The sequence below is a fragment of the Scyliorhinus torazame genome, chromosome 3, assembly GCF_047496885.1.
Source record: "Scyliorhinus torazame isolate Kashiwa2021f chromosome 3, sScyTor2.1, whole genome shotgun sequence".
In the NCBI taxonomy this organism is placed as follows: domain Eukaryota; kingdom Metazoa; phylum Chordata; class Chondrichthyes; order Carcharhiniformes; family Scyliorhinidae; genus Scyliorhinus; species Scyliorhinus torazame.
This window is the reverse complement of record NC_092709.1, coordinates 295,432,286-295,454,649: the sequence shown is the minus strand read 5'-3', so window position 1 is coordinate 295,454,649 and position 22,364 is coordinate 295,432,286. Positions and strand designations below refer to the sequence as shown.

General features: G+C 49.4%; 1 protein-coding gene across 1 annotated transcript in view; it reads left to right on the top strand.

The window, feature by feature from the left end:
* Positions 1–22,364, top strand: part of LOC140409183 (mitogen-activated protein kinase 4-like) — a 248,814-nt gene that overhangs the window by 132,639 nt on the left and 93,811 nt on the right. The window contains exon 2 of the mRNA XM_072497418.1: positions 25–928. Within this exon, the coding sequence (XP_072353519.1) occupies positions 383–928 (546 nt within the window). The 5' untranslated portion in view covers positions 25–382. The remainder of the gene's footprint in view (positions 1–24; positions 929–22,364) is intronic.

The window sequence follows — 22,364 nt, the reverse complement described above, 5'->3', positions numbered from 1 at the left end:
AAGTAATTTTTTTTTCTCTTCCAGGAGGTGACCTGGTGTGGAACAAGGCCAAGTTGTTTGCGTAACATTGGCAGAAGCAAATGGCAATAAAAATCTCAATGAGCTGTGAAGAACAGCAACAGAGCTACTGTTGAACAAGATGAATGCATGTCTGCCTGTGTTAATGCACAGCTTCATGGAAATCCATGCAGGCAGGCAACTTCCGTAGAATGTGTCAATTGAGGGCATGCCAACTGAAAGATAACCCTTTTCAGCAAAATACTGGGAGGAACTCTTCCATTTAACATTATCACATCTTGGAAGAAAACATCAAGTATTCCTAAAGGCTTCTGGATGAGAAAAAAGATTAGCTACCACCGTGAGACATTAATTGACTAGGACAATGGCAGAAAAGTTTGACTGCATTACCCATGTCCACGGGTTTGATCTAGGTGTCCGTTACATTGAATTGAAACCTTTGGGCTATGGTGCCAATGGATTGGTATTTGCGGCAATAGACAGCCAAAGCTACCGTAAGGTTGCAGTGAAGAAGATCACTATTAGCGACTCACGAAGTATCAAGCATGCTCTGCGAGAGATCAAAATCATCCGCCGATTGGATCATGACAACATCGTAAAGGTTTTTGAGGTCCTCGGCCCCAAGGGAAGTGATATACCTCGCGACGTCTGCAGGCTGAGCGTGGTGTACATAGTCCAAGAACACATGGACACAGACCTTGCTCGCCTTTTAGAGCAGGGATCTCTCTCAGAGGAACACGCTAAGCTTTTCATGTACCAGCTACTTCGAGGACTCAAGTATATCCACTCAGCTAACATACTACACAGAGATCTAAAGCCAGCCAATATCTTTATCAACACTGAAGACCTTGTGTTGAAAATTGGTGACTTTGGATTGGCGAGGATTGTGGACCCACATTATTCACACAAAGTAAGTGAGCTACATTAAAACCTATTGGTTTAACTCAATACTGATGTACACAGTACCGTTCGCGGCCAAATTCAATTTACTGGGATAGAAGACAATAGAATCTTTTACACTTGCATACAAAGAGGTAGAAAAAAGAGGTGGCATTTATGCACCACCTTCTTGCTTTTAACCTCAGAAGCACCGGGCAGCAGTACGTCTTTGTTGGTGTGCTGAACATTGCGTGTATATAGACAGCTTATAGCAAAATGCAGAGGACCAGCACCCTGTCTAAATATAAGTGAAATAAACTCCCTTGCTTTAAAGGCAGAATCTGACGTTGGCTAATTTACGCTAAAGGATAGAACTGATGTAGGAAGCTCATGGGCCTGCGTTCTTTAGTGTAAAAGTGCTGCATGATATTGCCCATAATCAAATAATACACTGATATACAGGGTCTAAAGTTCCAGGTCTCTGCTTCGCCACCAGATGTACGGCAGGGATAAGATACATGGCCATCAACTACTGAGGATGTTGACCAAGTCCCAAATCTCAGGCATGGGGTAATTTTAATAATCAGCGGTGGTGATCCAAAACCGCAGAGGAGATGTCAAAAAATTGCTTTGGTATCTTGCTGCCCTTTGGAAGGAATCTAGAGACCCTTAACTGATCTCCGATTTAAAACTATTAAGTGGGGAAACAATGAGGTGTTGTGCTTATCTTCCCTCGTTTAAACACAGCATGGACCTCATGGCTGCAGTCAGCAGTCACGATTGATGTTTGGAACAAAGGAACTGTGGTGAATGTATTCACCAGAATAAGTTGTCTGTAGAGTATTGTAATATGATCCCTTTTCCATGTAGTGTACTGGAACCTTGCTGGGCTCGGCCTCTGGCTCCGCCCCCCCAGACGGTATATAGACAGGCCGCCTGGGGGCGGCGCTCAGTTGTTACAGCGATCTCAGGCAGGCAGGTTCTTGTGTAATAAAGCCTATGTTCTCTCGCTCTCAACGTCTAGCAGTGGATTAATGGTACATCAATTTATTACACAAAGACATCACTATGGAAGACGCTCTGAAGCCTGATAAATTGGAACTCTACGTACGAGCAGCAGGAGCTCAGCAAATCTTCTCCCACTGGCTCTGCTGTTTTGAGGCCTACCTCGACTCCTCTGCAACGCCTCCCCCTGGCGCCCTCAAGCTGCGCCTCCTCCACGCCCGGGTGAGCCACCGAATCTCGGCTACGATTCAGGACGCAGCCACGTACAACGCGGCAGTTGCGATTCTAAAGAGACAGTTTGTGAAGCCCGTGAACGAAGTGTTCGCGCGGCACCTCCTCACTACCCACCGACAACGTGCCGGGGAATCGCTGGACGAGTACCTGGAGAACCTGACGCTACTCGCCCGCAACTGCAACTGCAGGGATGTGAAGGCTGACGAGCACATGAAACTGATGATCCGTTATACCTACGTGGCTGGGGTCCGGTCTAACTACATCCGGCAGCAACTGCTGGAAAACAGGGCCACTGACCTACAGGACACGGTAAAGCTAGTCTCCTCGTTAGAGGTGGCCTACCAGAGCCTCAGCGCGTTCCCGGCAGACCCAGCGAACCCCTCGTGGGCACCACAGTCGCGGCCTCCACCAGACCCGACTATGTCCCAGGCCTGTGCCGCGCGGCTGCCCGTTCCGCCCGGAAGATGCCTTGCTACTTCTGCGGTCAGGGCCATCACCCCCAGCAGCGTTGCCCAGCCCGCACCGCGACATGCAGCGACTGCGGCAAAAAGGGACATTTCGCCAGAGTCTGTCTGGCCCGATCCAAAGTCCCGAAGTTGAAAGCGTACCAGGCCCAACCCATGGACTCACAGGCCCGCAGACCCCACAATGTGGCTGCATGCCTGCCGGCACCGCCCCCTTCAGACACGTCATCCGCCTCATGCAACTCGTGGGGGCGCCCATCTTTAACCCAGCCCGACTCGTGCGACCCGTGGGGGCCACCATCTTACGACCCCGATACCTCCGACCACGCAGACTACCCGCAGCTCGGTGCAGTCACCCTCGACCAGTCGCGGCCAAAACACATGAAGAACTCGATGATGGCCATCCAGGTCAATGGGCACGAAACCCCCTGTCTTTTCGACTCCGGGAGCACAGAGAGCTTCGTCCACCCTGACACGGTACGGCATTGCTCCCTCCACATCTATCCTGCGTTCCAGACATTCTCCATCACCTCCGGATCCCATTCGGTACAGATCTGGGGGTACTGTGTCGCGAACCTCGCAAAACAGGGTGCTGAGTACGCGCATTTTAAACTGTATGTCTTCCCTCACCTCTGCGCCCCCCCTACTGCTTGGACTCGACTTCCAATGCAGCCACCGAAGCCTGACACTAAAGTTCGGCGGACCCCTACCTCCCCTCACTGTATGTAGCCTCGCGACCCGAAAGGTCGTCCCCCCCCCCATTCGCTTTTTGCGAACCTCACCCCCGACTGTAAGCCCGTCGCCACCAGGAGCAGGCGGTACAGTTCGCAAGACATGGCTTTCATCAAGTCGGAGGCCCAGCGACTCTTGAGGGAGGGGGTCATCGAGGCCAGCAACAGCCCCTGGAGAGCACAAGTGGTGGTTGTCAGGACCGGGGAAAAGAATCAGATGGTTGTGGACTACAGCCAGACCATTAACCGGTTCACGCAACTCGATGCGTACCACCTCCCCTGCATAGCGGAGATGGTCAACCAAATCGCACAGTACCGGGTGTTCTCCACGGTCGACCTGAAGTCTGCCTACAACCAGCTCCCGATCCGCCCGGAAGATCGCCACTACACTGCTTATGAAGCAGCCGGCCGACTCTTCCACGTCCTCAGGGTCCCTTTAGGCGTCACTTGGTTTTTCAGAGAACGATGGACCGAATGGTGGAACAGTACGGGTTGCGGGCTACATACCCGTACTTGGACAATGTTACCATCTGCGGCCATGATCAGCAGGACCACGACGCCAACCTCCAGAGGTTCCTCCAGGCCGCCCAATCCCTCAACCTCACAAATAACAAAGAGAAATGCATTTTCCGCACAACCCGGCTAGCCATCCTCGGCGATGTTGTGGAAAACGGAGTCCTAGGGCCCGACCCCAACCGCATGCGCCCCCTCATAGAACTTCCCTTTCCCCACAGCCTCAAGGCCTTCAAGCGCTGCCTGGGGCTCTTTTCCTACTATGCCCAGTGGGTCCCCAACTATGCTGACAAAGCCCGCCCACTTATCAAAGCCACTATATTCCCCGACGGCTGAGGCCAGCTCGGCCTTCAGCCGGATCAAGGCCGATATTACCAAAGCCGCGATGCACGCGGTGGACGAGTCCATCCCTTTCCAGGTAGAGAGCGATGCGTCAGACGTCGCCCTGGCCGCCACATTCAACCAGGTGGGCAGGCCAGTCGCCTTCTTTTCTAGAACCCTCCACACCTCCGAGATTCAACACTCCTCTGTCGAGAAGGAAGTGCAAGCCATTGTGGAAGCTGTGCGGCACTGGAGGCACTACCTAGCCAGTAGGAGGTTCACCCTCGTCACCGACCAGCGGTCGGTCGCCTTTATATTCGACAACGCACAAGGGGGCAAAATAAAAAACGACAAAATCTTGAGGTGGAGAATCGAACTCTCCACCTATACGTACGATATTAAGTATCGTCCTGGGGCGCTCAATGAGCCCCCAGATGCCCTGTCCCACGGCACATGCGCCAGCCCCACGGCACATGCGCCAGCGCGCAAGACGACCGACTTTGGGCTATCCACATTGACCTCTGCCACCCGGGGGTCACTCGCCTTATCCACTTTATTAAAGCCCGCAACCTGCCCTACTCCACCGAGGAGGTCAGGGCCATGACCAGGGATTGCCAAGTCTGTGCGGAGTGCAAGTCGCACTTCTACCGGCCAGACAAGGCCCACCTATTAAAGGCCTCCCGGCCCGTTGAGCGCCTCAGCATCGACTTCAAAGGGACCCTCCCTTCCACCAACCATAATATATACTTCCTGACCGTGATCGACGAATACTCCCGCTTCCCCTTCGCTATCCCATGTCCCGACATGACCTCGGCCACTGTTATAAAGGCACTGCACAGCATCTTCACCCTGTTCGGTTTCCCTGCATACGTCCACAGTAACTGGGGCATCTCGTTCATGAACGATGAGCTGCGTCAGTACCTGCTCAGTGAGGGCATCGCCTCGAGCAGGACTACGAGCTACAACCCGCAGGGAAACGGGCAGGTGGAGAGGGAGAACGCGACGGTGTGGAAGGCCGTCCTTCCTGCCCTTCGGTCTCAAAGTCTCCCGATTCCCCGCTGGCAGGAGGTCCTCCCCGACGCGCTCCACTCCATTAGATCGCGCCTTTGCACAGCCACGAACAAAACCCTTCACGGACGTTTATTTGTTTTCCCTAGGAAGTCCATCTCCGGGTCTCGTTTCCATCCTGGCTGACAACTCCGGGTCCTGTCCTTCTCCGGAAGCATACGAGGAGCCATAAGACCGACCCCCTGGTCGAGAGGGTCCAGCTGCTGCACGCAAACCCCCAGTACGCCTACGTCGCGCACCAAGACGGATGGCAAGATATGGTCTCCCTCTGGGACCTGACCCCTGCTGGATCCCATGCCAACGCGCCCCCCCCCAATCCTTTATGCCCCCCTCCCCCGGGCTCCTGTACTGTCCCGAGCCCACGCTGCCGCCATCCACCTCCCGCTTACCACTAACCACCACCCCCCTGCCTACCCCCACTCCTCAACCATCGCCGACACACCGGACCGAAGCTCCAGACGACACACTCCCGGAGTCAATGAACATGTCAGCAGCACCCACTGCACCACCAGAGCTGAGGAGGTCCAATAGAACAGTCTGGCCTCCAGACAGACTGAACATTTGATGACCCCACTTCACCCCGCTGGACCATAGAGTACTGTAATATGATCCCTTTTCCATGTAGTGTACTGGAACCATGGTGGGCTCCGCCTCTGGCTCCGCCCCCCTGACGGTAAATAGACCGGCCGCCTGGGGGCGGCACTCAGTTGTTACAGCGATCTCAGGCAGGCAGGTTCTTGTGTAATAAAGCCTATTTTCTCTCGCTCTCATCGTCTAGCAGTGGATTAATGGTACATCAGGAACATACACTGGTTGCAATTTCTGGGATAGCCCAGGAACATCCCCAGACATGCTCCAAAAGCTGGCTGCAGGGATTTGGGGGGGGTGGGGGGCAGCATCAGAAAACATGCCTTTCTCCCCATATCAATCAGGATTTCTGAAGCTTCTTAAATGAGGTGGTACAGTCGCAAAGTGGTTATGTCGCTGGTATATAAACCAGGGGCTTGGACTAATAATTCAGAGTCAACGATAGTAAATTAAATTGAGAAATAAATAGCTGGTAATAAATGTGGGTAAAAGTGACTGTGAAGCTGTGTCATTGCCTTAAAAGTTCAGCAAATTTACTAATATCCTTCCAGGAAGAGAATCTGTCATCATCTGGTCTGTCAGCGATCTGATCAAATTACACAACCCCCCCCCCCACCCCCAACGTGTGTAAGAGTCTGAGGGGCTTGACAAGGGGGATGTGGAAAGGATGTTTCCTCTTGTGGGAGAATCTAGAATGAGGAGTCACTCTAAAAATAAAGGGTTGTCCATTTAAAACAGAGACCAGGAGAAATTCTTTCTCCGAGGTTGTAAGCCGTTGGAAAATCTCTTCCTCAAAAGGCACTGGCGTGAAATGCTTTGAATTTTTTTCAAGGCCGAGCAAGATAGATATTTGTTAAGCAAGGAGATGAAAGGTTATTGGGGGTAGGCCGGAATGTGGTGTTCAGGTTACAGTCAGACCAGCCTTGATCTTATTGAATGGCGGAGCAGGTTCGAGGGACCGAGAGGCCTACTCCTGCTCCTAATTTGTATGTTTGTACATACCACAGGAATTTCGTCCTTGGAACATTTTGACTGAGGTTTGAATATTAGTCACTTGGAAGCGGTTACAGAACTGGGGCTATACCTGGCATAATTAGCAGTTTCAGGAGGCAATGTGAGAATACTAGGGACAAGGGACAATTTATCTTTAGGGAACTTTTGTTTCAAACACAATCCATCTTTTACAATGAAAGTTTAGGTCAGCGGCAGGTCAACTCATTGAGTCACACCCCACTTACACTGGTAACTAAATTTACTTCAGCGTGGATTGAACCAAATAGGATCTGATCTCCTGGCACTTTAACTAACCTTACCTTGCTAAAATAAAGCAACAGCATGTTCTTTTTACGAGTTACTTACAATTGCAAATGAATCATTTTTAGAACCGAAGGCCACACTTACAGTGCAGTTACTGTTTGAGACCATTACAGGTTTTGGGTCACCCAGCAACAACTTGCATTTATTTAGTGCCTTTAAGGTAGCAATAAACCCCAAGGAGTTTAGCCAAGTGCCGGTCAAGTTGAATGGTATCACTCATTTCACTTACCTCCTTGGCTTATGAAATCAGAGCAAGCACACACACTTAAGGGTTCTGTTTATCACTGTCCAAAAACTAGTTACATTTTAATGCTAAACAAAACCAACAAAATACCTGACTCTGGGGTAGCATTAAGCTTTCTGAATATAGAATCATTCCCATTCCCCCAAACCTGCTGATGTATAAATTGGTCCTTTTGCTCAGCTACCCTCTGCTGGAAAAGTGCATTCATCAGTACCCCATCCCCCACCCCCTTCTGCAACCACCACCTGCACCATCCTTCACAGAACTCACCCACAATTGCTGTACCCTTTACATCTATCAATGCTAAATCTAACCTGGCTTCCCTCCCCAAGGTACATGAGTGTGCTGTTGCCATACTGCTCGGCGGCACTGCCCCAAATTCCCTCTTTGAGTCCTTGCAATCTGGTTCCTGCCCTGCCAAGACCACCTTAGTCAGCGTCATTAATTAAATCCCCTGCAAATGTAATCATGGTGTGCTGTCCCTCACTGACCTATTTTTTATGACCATTTGCTGCATCCATCATCACCCTCTCTGATCTGTGGCCCTTCTGCTTCAGCTTCTGTTCACCCCTGTGGCGACTTTATACTTCCAATAATTATGACTTCTCACACCCCACAGTCAGCTCTGTATGCTCCACACGGCAGCATGGTGGTGCAGTGGTTAGCACTGCTGCCTCATGGCGCCGAGGACCCAGGTTCGATCCCAGACCAGGTCATTGTCCATGTGGAGTTTGCACATTCTCCTGTGTCTGCGTGGGTCTCACCCCCACAATCCAAAGATGGGTTGTGGGGGTGAGACCTACGCAGACAAGGGGAGAATCGCAGATGCGATAGTGATTTTTAAGGGGTATCTTGACAAATATATGAATAGAATGGAAATAGGGAGATATGGTCCCAGGAAGGGTAGGGGGTTTATATCAAACGGGCAGCGTGGTCGGTGCAGGCTTGGAGGGCCAAAGGGCCTGTTTCTGTGCTGTAATTTTCTTTGTTCTATGTGCAGGCTCGGTGGATTGACCATGCTAAATTGCCCTTAATTGGAAAAAAAAGAATTAGGTATTCTCAATTTATTTTTAAAAAGCTGTGTGTGCCCCAAGGATCCATTTTAACCTTCACTATTGGCCTCAATTCCACAACCATGTCTGTGCTATCAGACTACCTATCTGATGTCAATTAGCCAGATCTCCTTCCCATTGAGTATTGGGAAACTGAAGTCATTTTATTCAGTTCCTGCCAAAAATAGGTTCTCTTGATCATGACTGAATCTTCCTTTCCAGCTACTACACTCAAACCGAACCTCAATGTTCTATTTGACCCTGAGCTGAGCTTCATACCCCATAACCTATCCATCGTCAAGACAGCATACTTTCACTTCAGCTCTTCCAACATCAAACGTTTTCCTGCTTTTATTAGCATGAGATTTGTCTTCTAAAAAACATTCTCTTCACTGGTGTCTGAGCTCCTCCTCATATAAATTTTCAGCGTGTCTGAACAGACTACCATATCCTAAATCGCAGTAAATCTTGCTTCTGTCCTCATTGACCTCCACTAGCCCCAGATTCCAGACTAGTAAATTCAAAGCTTAAAGCAGAAATTGCCGGATAAACTCAGCAAGTCTGGCAGCATCTGTAGAGGGAGAAACAGCTTTCATGTTTCGAGTCTGTACGGACCTGCCAGACTTGCTGAGTTTCCCCTGCATTTTCTGTTTTCATTTCAGACTTCCAGCATCCGCAGTATTTGACTTTTATTTTACTAAATTCAGAATCTTTGTCCTTATTTATAAACCCCTCCCTTTTCTCGCCCCAATCTAACCTTTGCAGCTGTACATCCCAAGTTATACTGTGCTGTTGTCCTGCTGGGCTCCTGTCCATGGGTCCTGTTTTCGGTATGATTTTGTGAAGCTCCGAAGCTACTTTATTTTGGTGCATGGTACATAATCTTGAAAGTAAATAGCTGGGCTCATGTTGCACATTTCCCCCTCTAAAGATGGCGGCTATGCATACAACTACAGATGCACAGCGTTGTCAACAAATGTAGCCTTGAAGAACTTGGTCCCACCTTCTAGAACTTCCTCCCTAATCCTCATTGCGTCACCACTGCCCTTTCTCTCTTACAAAATCATCTCAGGGTCTTTCCTTTCATGATCTTCAGCCGACTCACCTAAATCCTCCACCATTTGGTCTGCCATGTTCCAATGGGAAGCACCTTGAACAGTTTTATCATGTTGCTTGCAGGAAGGACCAAATAATTGTCACATGAAGTTCAACACAAATAAATATGAGGTTGTGCATTTTTGTATGAAGAGTAGGGAGGTTACTTATTACTGAGAAGATGGAAACCTAGGTGGAATACAGGAAAAAGGGATTTCAGAGTAAAAATACATTCAGTTGTGCCATAGGATAGCAAGACCACAAGAGAAGTAAACAAAGAACTAGCCTTTATTTCTAAAGGGATAGAATTGTAAAGTATGGAAGTTTTCTGAACTTGTGTCTAGCGAGGCCACTATGAGCGAGGGCTCTCTGGGGTTCATCATCTGCTTGCGGAGGAGGTTCTGCCACCCCATCCTCCTGACGGTTCTGCTCCTACCTTTGGCAAGCCAAGCGTCGCAGTTGACGTTTTCTTCTTCTCTCCTGCCTATAAGCAAGAAAGATGACAGCAGGATCACCAGGCTCCATGTTCCTGATGGTGTCCTCACTGCATTGTCAAAGGGAGAAACTTGACAGTTAGCATTTGTCTCCTGTCATAACCCCCACAAGGACCAAGGGGAAACCATCATTGATCTCCCCTTGGGACCTGTGGAGTTTCCCAGATATGGGGAGGAGGCCAACCACCTGGAGCTCGTTATGAACTAAGATAAAAGCCGGCCCAAAGCAAGGCCTTGGGTGGTTAGTTCTCCCAGCAAGGACTGTACTGCGAGCGCCATTTTGCCTTGAGCAGAACTTTGTAAATAGTTCAATTACCACCAGCTTCCTCTGGGTTACTAAATTTCCTAAGAACCACTCTTCATCCAGTCATCCTCTGCAGCTGCCTCTCAAAGTTCACTGACTCTTGTCCTGGCCACAACATTGATGTGCAATCCTTAGTTTGCATGCTGGTTGGGAAGACCCCACAACTCCCTCCCCACAGCACATGACCAAGTGGCAACAGCTTTGGCTGCTTTACTGCATCCTGAGCTCTCATCTTGGATGCAGGCATAGTCCTAACTTACAATCCAAGGCCTTGCACTCAGCTTGGCCAATGGGGACACTTATTTAATAGGTACACCAGCCCAGAGCTAAGGATTAGGAGCGCTATTCTCGGGCAATGTGCCATGGCTACCTTTTCTAAGGCGATATAGTTGCTTGTCCAGCCAGATAATGGTACTGCCACACCAGAGCAGTCATTGAATTTGGAAGGCGGTGCCCCAAGGGTTAAGTGCAGAGCAGCAATCATTGGCACTCTGACACATGAGTTCTGCTTGAGTGGACACAATTGCGTGACTAGTCTGACTCCAAGCATGTCAATTGAGCACAAACTGAACGGCATCAGCTGCAAGTGGGTACTGATCATTGACATGTTTTTCCATTAGCCTTGCCTTTGTCTACATCCTACGTCCATAAGACACCCCATGATTTGATGCAACGTTCAGACCATGCTTACTTTCCCTGACACCACCCACTATGCTGAAGCCCGTGCCCCAGGATTCCCTTCCCTCTGTGCAGCCCTTCAAAGAAGCCCGTGTCTCCAGCTTCCCTTCCCTTGCTCCAGCCCTTCAACCAGGCCTGTGGCCCCACAGCAGAAGGCAACCTCGAATACGCTGCTGTTCAGACTTGCCTGTGATTCCCCCTCCACCTCACCCCCACCCTGAAGATGCAGAGCGCTTCTCAAGCCCTGTGCCAACTTGAGGGGGGGTTTTATGATTCACACATATGGGCCCGATAATGATATGCTAATGTATTATAATGACGTTCCCGCCGTTGAATGGCAAGAAACACAGTTCGCCACTGATGGAGGGAGGGGACGATTGCACCCTGCACTTACATGGCTGGGAAACACATCTAAGGCTTTCTCGCAATATTTTCCTCTTGCGCCACCAAACCTACCCGACGCAAATGGGAGTGGAAAATCCCAGCCAGAGAGTGTTTCCTTTGTGGGGAAGAGCATAATGGGAGGCCACCAAGACAAAATAAACACCAGAAAATCCAATAGGGAATTCAGAAGAAACTTCTGTGGTAAGAATGTGGAACGGCAGAGATACATTTATGGGGAAGCTACGTAAGCGTTTGAGGTAGAAGGTGGTTACCAGGGTAGATTTAGATGAAAAAGGATGGGAGAAGGCTCACGTGGAGCAGAAATACTGCATGGACTTGTTGGGCCAAATGGTCTGTTTCTGTCCCATGTGTTGTGTAAATCCAAGAAATTTCAAAAATAAGACTGCTTTCTGAAATAACGGGCGGGATTATCCCGCACTTGGCGCGGTGGCCCGACGTCAAGAACGGCGCGAACCACTCCGGCGTCGGGCCACCCGGACGTTGCGGAATCCTCTGCACTTCCGGGGGCTAGGCGCCGCCGGAGGGGTTGGCGCTGCGTCAGCTGGCGGTGAAGGGCCGCCGTGGTCCCACGCACGCGCAGAACTGGCGGCGTGTTCTGGCGCATCCGCAGAACCACCGGCATGTTCCTGCACATGCACAGCGGGGTTCTTCCTCGCGCCAGCCACGGCGGAGTCCTACAGAGGCTGGCGCGGAGGGAAAGAGTGCCCCCAAGGCACAGGCCCCCCGGGGCCAGATCCCCCCCACCCCGAGGATCCCGCTAGACGGCCGACAAGCCAGGTATTGCCGTGATGGACCATGTCCATTTCATGCTGACGGGACTGGCCGAAAATGGGCGGCCGCTCAGCCCATCAGGGCCCGGAGAAGTGCCGGGGGGGCCGCTACCAACGGCCTACGACCGGCGCGGCGTGTTCCCCGCCCATGCCCGAAAACCGGCGGCGGAGAATTTGGCAGCCGGCGTTGGAGCGGCGGGGCGGGATTCACAACGATTCTCCGACCCGATGGGGGGCGGAGAATCCCGCCCAAAGTCTCTTCTGGTTTCTGGGTGGCTGCTTCAGATTTTGCACCTTCTCTCAGCACAGAGCTGTGCCCATGGATATCTTCCCCACTCAGTCCACACAAATCAGCTCAACATCGTTCCTGAAATACCCCTTTTCACTTTCATCTCCAATTCCACTGTCATCAGCTCTCTTTGAACTCAACTTCTCCAAAATATAAAAATCTTTCTTGTTTTCCTATTACCTCCTTTTCGGGTCAAATACAATGTAATAACCTTCCCTCATTTACTTAGGAAACCTTGGTAAGTTGTGAAAGTTCCTTACTCCCCTTTGAAGGTTAACAGCTGAAAAGCCAAGACCTTCTCTATCTCCAGATGCAAATTTCTGACCAGACCTATTTACTTGTAAATCTACTTCACCATAGCTTCTTATTAAAAAATTATGCATTTAGTTCCTTTACCCCTTTTACCGCTCGACTCATCCAGATAAGATTTCTCTATCAACCATTCTGCTGAATTTCATGGCAAGTGTTGGGGTGAGGGGGTAATATTGTGCTACTGGTGGGTGGGTGAGACAAGCAGAGAATAGGACTTCTATCTCTCCCAGAGGGTAAGTCCCACCGTTGAGATGTGCCAGCTAATCAGATTATCCGGCAGCAGTCCCAACTGCTCCATAACTGAGTAGTGGTCCCTAGCTGGAACTGCAAGTATGCCTGAGGGTGAAGGGTCAACCACATTGCTGCGGGTAAGGAGTCACATGCGAGCCTGACCACGTAAGGATGGCAGATTTCCTTCCCTAAAGGACAGTGGTGAACCAAATTAGATTTTCTGACAATTGGTGGTCGTTTCATGGATCTGCCTTTTCAACTCCAGATTTAAACTCTCTAGTTATAGAATACAACAGCTCGTGCAATAAAAAAGGGGGCACGATTTCCAACCACGACTTTCAGATTAGTGCATTAAAGTGCATGCACCCTGGAAGCTACAGGGCCTCTCCAACACCCTGTGTGTTACAGGAACCACAGAATTTGCTCCCAATATGTTTCTCTAATTTCCTCTCTTACTTGAGATTTTCTTTATTCACTGTTTTCCTTTTGAGATAATTTTTTTCTACTTGCCTTATAATTTTAACACTTTTAAACAGAAAAATCTGACAAAGACAAAAATCCCACAATGACATATCCATCCACCCCCAAACGCAGACCCCAACCAACATGGTCTAGTAAACACGGGCCTTCCTTCATTGGTTTTCATACCCTTATTCGTCACTTTTCACCCCCCCTTTTTCCTCCACCCACCCTTCCCCCCCCCTTGCTGACAGACAAATTTTCCTTAAAGAAGTCGATGAATGGCTGCCACCTCTGAGCGAACCCCTGTAACAAACCCCTTAAGGCGAATTTGATTTTCTCCAACCTGAGAAACCCCGCCATGTCACTTACCCATACCCCTGACCTCGGGGGCTCTGAGTCCCTCCATCCCAGCAGCATCCATCGCCGGGCCTCCAGGGAGGCAAAGGTCAAAACGTTGTTATTCTTTCACAAACCATCACACATGGCTTAGTGGACGAATTGGTTTCTCCCCTTACCATACTTCTTCATGTCCATATAGCCAATAAAATAATAATGATTAAATCTTTGCATTCCTCATTTGCATAGGTGAAGCATCTCACAAGACACAAAAGATAACCTCCCTTAAGGCAGCACGGTAGCACAGTGGTTAGCACTGTTGCTTCACAGCATCAGGGTTCCAGGTTCGATTTCCAGCTTGGGTCACCGTTCTCCCCGTGTCTGCGTGAGTTTTCTCCAGGTGCTCCGGTTTCCTCCCACAAGTCCCGAAAGATGTGCAGGTTGGGTGGATTGGACATTTTGAATTCTCCCTCTGTGTACCCGAACAGGCGCCGGAATGTGGCGACTAGGGGATTTTCACAGTAACTTCATTGCAGTGTTAATGTAAACCTACTTGTGACAATAATATAGATTATTATAAAGGGACTATAAAATGAGGATTGCAGTGAAACATGACTGAAGTTATAAGAGACTATTCTGTGTGCCACATCATTGTAATTTCTCTTCAGGGCTTTGGATGTAATCGGAATTCATACTGTGTCCAGCAATACTACCGCTGCTGCTTCATAAATCATTCAGTGTATCACCTGTGTAAGGATGTGAAACAGCAAGGGACAGATTGAATCAACACCATATGACCTGCTGAAATGCAGTGCACAGAAGTATCTGCTTATTATTTACGCATTTGAGTGGAATGAAATGTACTGTACGAGAAGCTTCACACGTTAAAAGAGATTTAAATGAGGTTTTGCCTATTCACCAGTTAATAGTCTTATTTATATGACTAACTGTACAAAACAAATATCACTGGGAACTGATGTCAAATGGGGTTTTTACTAATTAAGGAGCTTAGAGCTCGCATTACACATGGCTGTGACTTTTGACTTACAGAGGAAGCTAGCAGCAACAGCTAATATGTTTTGGGTTAGGAGCATTGGAGAATGTGCCAGTCAAGGGACTGTTTTGTGTTCCTGCAGTGTACGATAGAGACAGGAAATCTCACGGTAAAATACAATGGGGGGGTTTCCGCTCCCGTTTTCAGGGGCGGGATCAATGGCGGGAGTCCCAAAACGTGGTTTATGCTAGTGGGATTTCACATTCTGATTGTCCCCGCTCCCCCTGCCAATGACCTGAGGGAAATTTTGACATTGAACATCGAGGTCTCCATTTGAATATATTTGAATATAATTATCAGGCCCTTATCATTATCAGGCAGCACGGTGGCACATTGGTTAGCACTGCTGCATCACAGCAGTAGGGACCCAGGTTTGATTCCGGTTTCGGGCGACTGTGTGGAGTTTACACATTCTCCCTGCATCTGCATGGGTTTCTTCCGGGTGCTCTGGTTTCCTCCCACAGTCCAGGTAAGATGGGTTGGCTGTGATAAAATTGCCCCTTAGTGTCCAGGGTTGCGCAGGTTAGGTGGGGTTACAGGAATAGGAAGGGGGAGTGGGCCTCGGTGGGGTGCTCTTTCAGAGGGTCGGTGCAGACTCAATGGGCTGAATGGCCTCCACCTGCACTGTAGGGATTCTTTTTTTAGAGTACCCAATAATTTTTTTTCCAATTAAGGGGCAATTTAGCGTGGCCAATCCACCTACCCTGCACATCTTTTGGGTTGTGGGGGTGAGACCGATACAAACACGAGGAGAATGTGCAAACTCCACCACACTGTTGGGATTCTATGGTTATGCTTGCTAGTCACCCCCCCACCACCGATTGAAGGACAAACTAAGATACTGTGGGCCCGCGCCCATCAGCATGATGTCAGCCTTTGGGGCTGGCGGCTTCCGAACCGTGTTCTCCTCCCACTGCGCTACCCTGCCTAAAAATTTCACGCAGTTTCAGCTATCCTTAGTGATTCATTTTAGAAAATAAGAGAAGATTTTCTACCAACTGATGAGTATAACTTGTTTGATGAGCAGTGGAGTGGCTATGCAGTGGCATGCCCTCTACTCCAGTTTCAATGTAATGCAACATCATCAGTAAGGAGGGAATTTACATTTGGTAACTCACTTCTTGGCGTTTCATTTGAAGCTGTGTTTATTTGCACAGGGAGTGCGTGTGAAGTGTAACATCGACACTTCCATTTGCATTTCAGTTGCCGCATACACTTTGGTTGTTTTCCATTTAATTTTTATATTGTTTTAATTGTAGGGTGGCACGGTAGCACAGTGGTTAGCACAGTCGCTTCACAGCCCCAGCATCCCAGGTTCGATTCCCGGCTTGGGTCACTGTCAGTGCAGAGTATGCACGTTCTCCCCGCGTCTGCGTGGGTTTCCTCCGGGAACTCCGGTTTATCCCACAGTCTAAAGATATGCAGGTTAGGTGGATTGGATTGGCCATGCTGAATTGCCCTTCGTGTCCAAAGGGGTTAGATGGGGTTGCTGGGTTACGGGTATGGGGTGGAGGTGTGGGCTTATGTGGGATGTTCTTTCCAGGGGCCAGTGCAGACTCGATGGGCTGAATGGCCTCCTTCTGCACTGTAAATTCTACATCTATGTCTGCACTCTGTTTATAATTTAATAGTTGCATTCTCACCTCTAAGTTGAAGGTGTATGGTTTGGGCAACGTTCTAGACAGTATCACAGAACTGAGATGGCTTTGACATCCAGGATACTTGCATCTGATGGATGTGGATGATTTTCTCCCCATCAGATAAGTTGTGGGACTCGCCACGTATTGGCTGGAGAGGTTTAACGCCATTAGAGGAACATTCACATCACATTGTAGCCATCTGGGATGGCCACGTCCCGATTACAAAATGGGCACTTACAAAGAATGCAGGGAAAATTGGACAATACCGAAAAAGCAAGCAGGTGCAAGGTCTGTCTGTTGATTAGAGCTGTAACTCTCAGAGAAGACCGGTACTGCAGAACCATCTACATACTAATGAGCCAGCCACGGGAACAAAAGGCAACATTTAGGTAAACAATGCTAAGACAGACATCCCGGCGCCAGAGGAGACTGAAACAAAGCAGACCAACGGCCACCTAGGACACACCCAGCAACCAGGGAACCCACCCTCTATTGGAGGAAAATCGATAAGGACAATTGGGAAACGGCCCAATTAATTGGGGCCAAGTTCAAGGCCCGCCCAAAAGCACGCGAAGCCCTTTTGGGGTATAAAAAGGACTCCCCAAGAGAGGATCGCTCTCTTGGTCTTGGCTCTCAGCGAGGAGAGACCCGCCAAAGCTACACCAGACCAAGTAAGTTCCAAGTCAACGCACGCTACGAGATAGACGCTCCTAGTTGCTATCCTGTAAACGGCTCAACCCAGCAGCCTCAGAACCGAGCAACGGCCATTGTTCCTCTGACTGAGTGGGCACCCGAAGCTAAGTATAGGCCTTTAGTAATAGTGATAGTTTAGGTTGTAGAGTTTTATGCATGAGTAGATTTGACTGTGTGTAAATAAATGAGCATTGCTTTTGAACTTACTAACTGGTGTATCGAGTCTGATCAGTATTCGGTTTTGAACCTTGTGGCGGTGTCAAAATATACCTGGCGACTCTTGAGCAAACGTAATTAAACAGAGCCAAATTAAGAGACAACAGCAAGTTAGCAACATTTACTGGCGACATCTGACGGGACTCGACTTAGAAGTGGCCTAACCACTCCGAGAGAACCCAAATTTGAATTGAGAATCCAATTGGAAACAGAAAAACCACAAGTGTAAGAACAATACTGATCAAACCTCTGATATTCGGAAGTGTGTTAATGCATGCGTACTAACAGGAATATAAGGTAAACCTGAGAATTATGTTGCTTAAAACTGCCGGGAGTTCTGTAGGCCGGAAATTAGCGTAAGCCGTACCCGTGTTTACATCACCACTTTATCACCCCCTGTTCCAAATTCAGTAGAGAACCTAGATAGAGAAATGGGAATGAAGGCAATAGAACGCCTTATGAACCCCCAGGAATTTGAGGTCGCAGCGACCAGTAGAGTAGGACAGTGTCCCGTTTGGGAAGATGAGATCAGGAAATATCTCAAAGAGAAAGGATGGCCCCTTTGGAGTGAATTCTGCGCCAATGACGAAACAGGTCCCGGGTGTATAGGACATACTTGGTGGGAGAACCTGTCAGAGATCCACAAGAAGAGCTTAGGGAAAGCTCGCAAGCCGATGGCAATCGTGTCCTGTTTGGCACAATTGCGAGGCACAGAGGAGGCCGTTAGGATGCTCCGTAGAGAGATGAAATGAAAATGAAAATCGCTTATTGTCACAAGTAGGCTTCAAATGAAGTTACTGTGAAAAGCCCCAAGTCGCCACATTCCGGCGCCTGTTCGGGGAGGCTGTTACGGGAATCGAACCGTGCTGCTGGCCTGCCTTGGTCTGCTTTCAAAGCCAGCGATTTAGATAGAGGAGAGAGACAGAAGTAGTGAGGTAGACATGAGCGAAGTAGAGAAGGAGAATAGAGATATAAAAGAGCAGTTAGCAGCAAAGGACAGAGAGGTGGATGATGCCAAGTGGGCACACAAATGAAGCTACTCGCACATTTGAGTAGCTTCCAAACGCAATACGATAAGGCCTACAAGGACAAGAGACCGAGCAACAAGTTGAGAAATTGCAGAAACAGTGCAATGATTTGAAAGCAGCCCTACGAGCACTCCATACTTCCACGACGGAACAAAGTCAGCACGGTAGCATTATGGATAGCACAATTGCTTCACAGCTCCAGGGTCCCAGGTTCGATTCCGGCTTGGGTCACTGTCTGTGCGGAGTCTGCACATCCTCCCGTGTGTGCGTGGGTTTCCTCCGGGTGCTCCGGTTTCCTCCCACAGTCCAAAGATGTGCAGGTTAGGTGGATTAGCTATGATAAATTGCCCTTAGTGTCCAAAATTGCCCTTAGTGTTGGGTGGGGTTACTGGGTTATGGGGATAGGGTGGAGTTGTTGACCTTGGATAGGGTGCTCTTTCCAAGAGCCGGTGCAGACTCGATGGGCCGAATGGCCTCCTTCTGCACTGTAAATTCTATGATAACAAAGTCAGAGCTCCGTAGACCACGCAAAGTGCCGGAAGCAAATTGTAGAATTGCAATCTCTGCTTTCCGTTCAGAATGGGTTTCAAAGCACATTTGGACCCCAGGAATATCAGGAAAACGGCCCCGATTGGCAGGAATTGAACGAGACTGCCCATAGATACGTACATGGGACATGTATGCAGGAAAAACCCCAGAAAAGGAAATCGCCCCAACCGAACAGGCAGAACACACCCCCATGAACCCTGTAACCACACACCGCAGGGCCACAGCAGAAGGAGACACAGATTTCCTTTACACAACCCCGTTAACCGTGACCCAATTACGGGACGCGTGTGGAAAAATTACACCGTTCCTTCCGACATCAGACCCCCACCAATTTTTCGCTCGAGTTAAACAGCAGGCACCCATGTACGGCCTGGACGAAAAGGAGCAGGTGAAGCTCACAGTTTTAAACCTCGACCCTTCAGTCGTGGCACCCCTTCCCGACCCACAGAATGTAGGAGGAGGCACACTCCAAGAGATGCACACAGCGATCCTTGATGCGATTGGCTACAACAGAGGAGACCCCGTAGAAGGCCTAAACAAGTGTAGGCAAAAGAAGACAGAGCACCCCACAGCGTTTGCTGGACGCTTGTGGATACACTTCACAGCAGTTTTCGGAGAGTTAGCCCGCGCCCATTTGTCCCCAGATAATATGACCAAATGGACTTGAATCCTAGTCTCCCACGCCACAGAAGCAGGACGAAAAGCTTGCGCAAATTGTGACCCCTCCGATGAGGCCCACAATGAAAAATGGGTATTGAAGAGATTGTCCTGCGCTTGGGAGGAATCAGTCCAAAGCAAAACTGCATTTATAAAACCCGATGAAGAGCAGGCAGATATGAATCCAGTTAAAGCGCACCAGAACCCCGCATGGGTAAATGAGGGCAGGAACAGCCCACCCCAGCCCAAAGCTCAAGAATGTTACAACTGTGGACAGTTAGGACACTTTGCACGAGAGTGTCAAGCGCCCCAAAAACAGCAGAGAAACCAACAGACAGGCACACTAAACAGGAATAGGGCAAAGCCGATCCACAGTGTTAGCGCCCGTTCAGAGAATACAGACGTGAACGGCACCGACTGACGGTGTTCGGGCTCCCAAACGTGGGTCTGCGACACACTTTGGGACAAGTCCGGTAGATCGGTAGTGGCAGGCAAAGTTCGGGGACACCCTGTAGAATTTCTTTGGGACACAGGAGGGTCTAGCACCACACTCAATTCCTCCACGATGTTCCAGCGAGACACGTGGCCCACAACAGACACCATCACACTCAGCGGCTTTACAGGTCATTTACAACAGGGACACATCACAGCCCCTGTAGCAATACAAATAGGGAACATCACAAGTAAGCACCCCGTAGTTTTGGTTGATCTGCCCCAGACAGCAGAACATATCCTTGGGATCGATTTCATGAGCTCCCAGAACCTTTCTTTTGACCCAGTTAACAAATGTGTTTGGAAAATGGCAAAGGCAGCACGAGCCCCCGCCACGCTCACAGTAGGAGAGTATGTAAACAGGATTAGCTCAGTCGGAGACTTCTGATTCGACCCTCGAGCCATTAGTGCAGACAAACAGGTTAGGGCAGTCCTGCAGGAACACAAAGCAGCATTTGCACAGCACAAGCACGACTGTGGCAATTTGGCTGGCTTTGTGAACATTACAGGTCCCAATCCCAAACCCCAGAAGCAGTACAGATTTCCCCAGGAAGCAGAGGGAGAAATCTCCAAAGTAATAGAGAGTTTGTTGGATCAAGGCGTACTCAGATCAGTAGCCTCTACAAACAACGCACCGATTTGGCCCGTCAGGAAACCCGATGGATCATGGCGACTGGCCATTGATTACCGGGAACTGAACAAAGTAATCCCAGCAGCAGCCCCCACCGTAGCCACGAGTCCCGAGACCATGCTCAAACAGGGACTCCAGTCAAAATTGTTTCCGGTTTTGGACATTAGTAACGGCTTTTGATCCATTCCATTGGATAAAGTGTGCCAATATAAATTCGCCTTTACATTCCAAGGACAACAATATACGTGGACGTGCCTTCCACAACCCCCCCTCCATTTTCCACCGACAGCTGGCAAATGGATTCGCAAAATTTTCCCGCCCCGATTGTCTGATCCAGTATGTAGATGACTTATTACTACAGACAGACACAAAGGGAGAGCACATTTCGCTTCACGCCGAACTCCTAGGACTTCTAAAAGAAATTGGTTGTAAAGTCAACTCCAAAAAGGCCCAGATTTTGAAAGAGAAAGTGATTTACTTAGGAACAGTGATCACTCATGGTAAACGCGAGATCGAGCACAAGAGAATTGACTCGATCGTGAAATTGCCCCTTCCCCACAATGTCTCAGCCCTCCGGTCATTTTTAGGACTGGTTGGCTACTGCCAAAACCATATTGACGGTTTCGCCACTAAAGCAGCGCCCCTTTCCGAACTTCTCAAGAAGCAGGCACCTTGGGAATGGCTTCCACAGCATACGGATGCCATGGATGCCTTAAAAAGAGCACTCAGCACAGCCCCCGCACTACAGGTCCCAGATCCACTTTCCCCGTACGCTATCGAAGTAGCAAGCACCGACCGAACCCTTTCAGCCGTGATCCTCCAGGAACACCACAACCAATTACGCCCCGTGGCATACGCCTCACGCGTGTTAGACCCTGTAGAGCAGGGATTTTCTGCCTGTGAAAGGCACCTGCTCGCAGTTTTTTGGGCAGTGCAATACTTCGCCTACATTACAGGACTCAACCCCATCACCATCCTCACTGAACACACACCGACACAGCTATTGTTAGACGACCGACTTAAAGATGGCACAGTCAGCCAAATCCGCGCAGCCCGTTGGACCCTTCTTTTACAAGGACGGGACATTACAGTAAAAAGAACCAAGACCCACACCTTCCTTGCCGATAATTTGCAGCATGCAGGAACCCCTCATGAAATGAAATGAAAATCGCTTATTGTCACAAGTAGGCTTCAAATGAAGTTACTGTGAAAAGCCCCTAGTCGCCACATTCTGGCGCCTGTTCGGGGAGGCTGTTACGGGAATCGAACCGTGCTGCTGGCCTGTCTTGGTCTGCTTTCAAAGCCAGCGATTTAGCCCTGTGCTAAACATGAGTGTGAGATCATAACCACAAAACAGAACACAGGCCCATTTATTCCCAAAACACCTCCCAGGAAAACAGGTAATACACCCCAGAGACCCCAGCCCCCAGACACGTGCGCACCCCTGAAGATTTAAGTGGAAAGAGAATCACCGGTTGCGGTATTTACGTAGAGGACGCGCAGGGACGCGCCCTAGATGAGATTGCATTAAAGTTGCCAGGACACTTAGGCTCGCAGGCAGCAGAGCTGGCAGCGATCGCTTACATTGTAGACC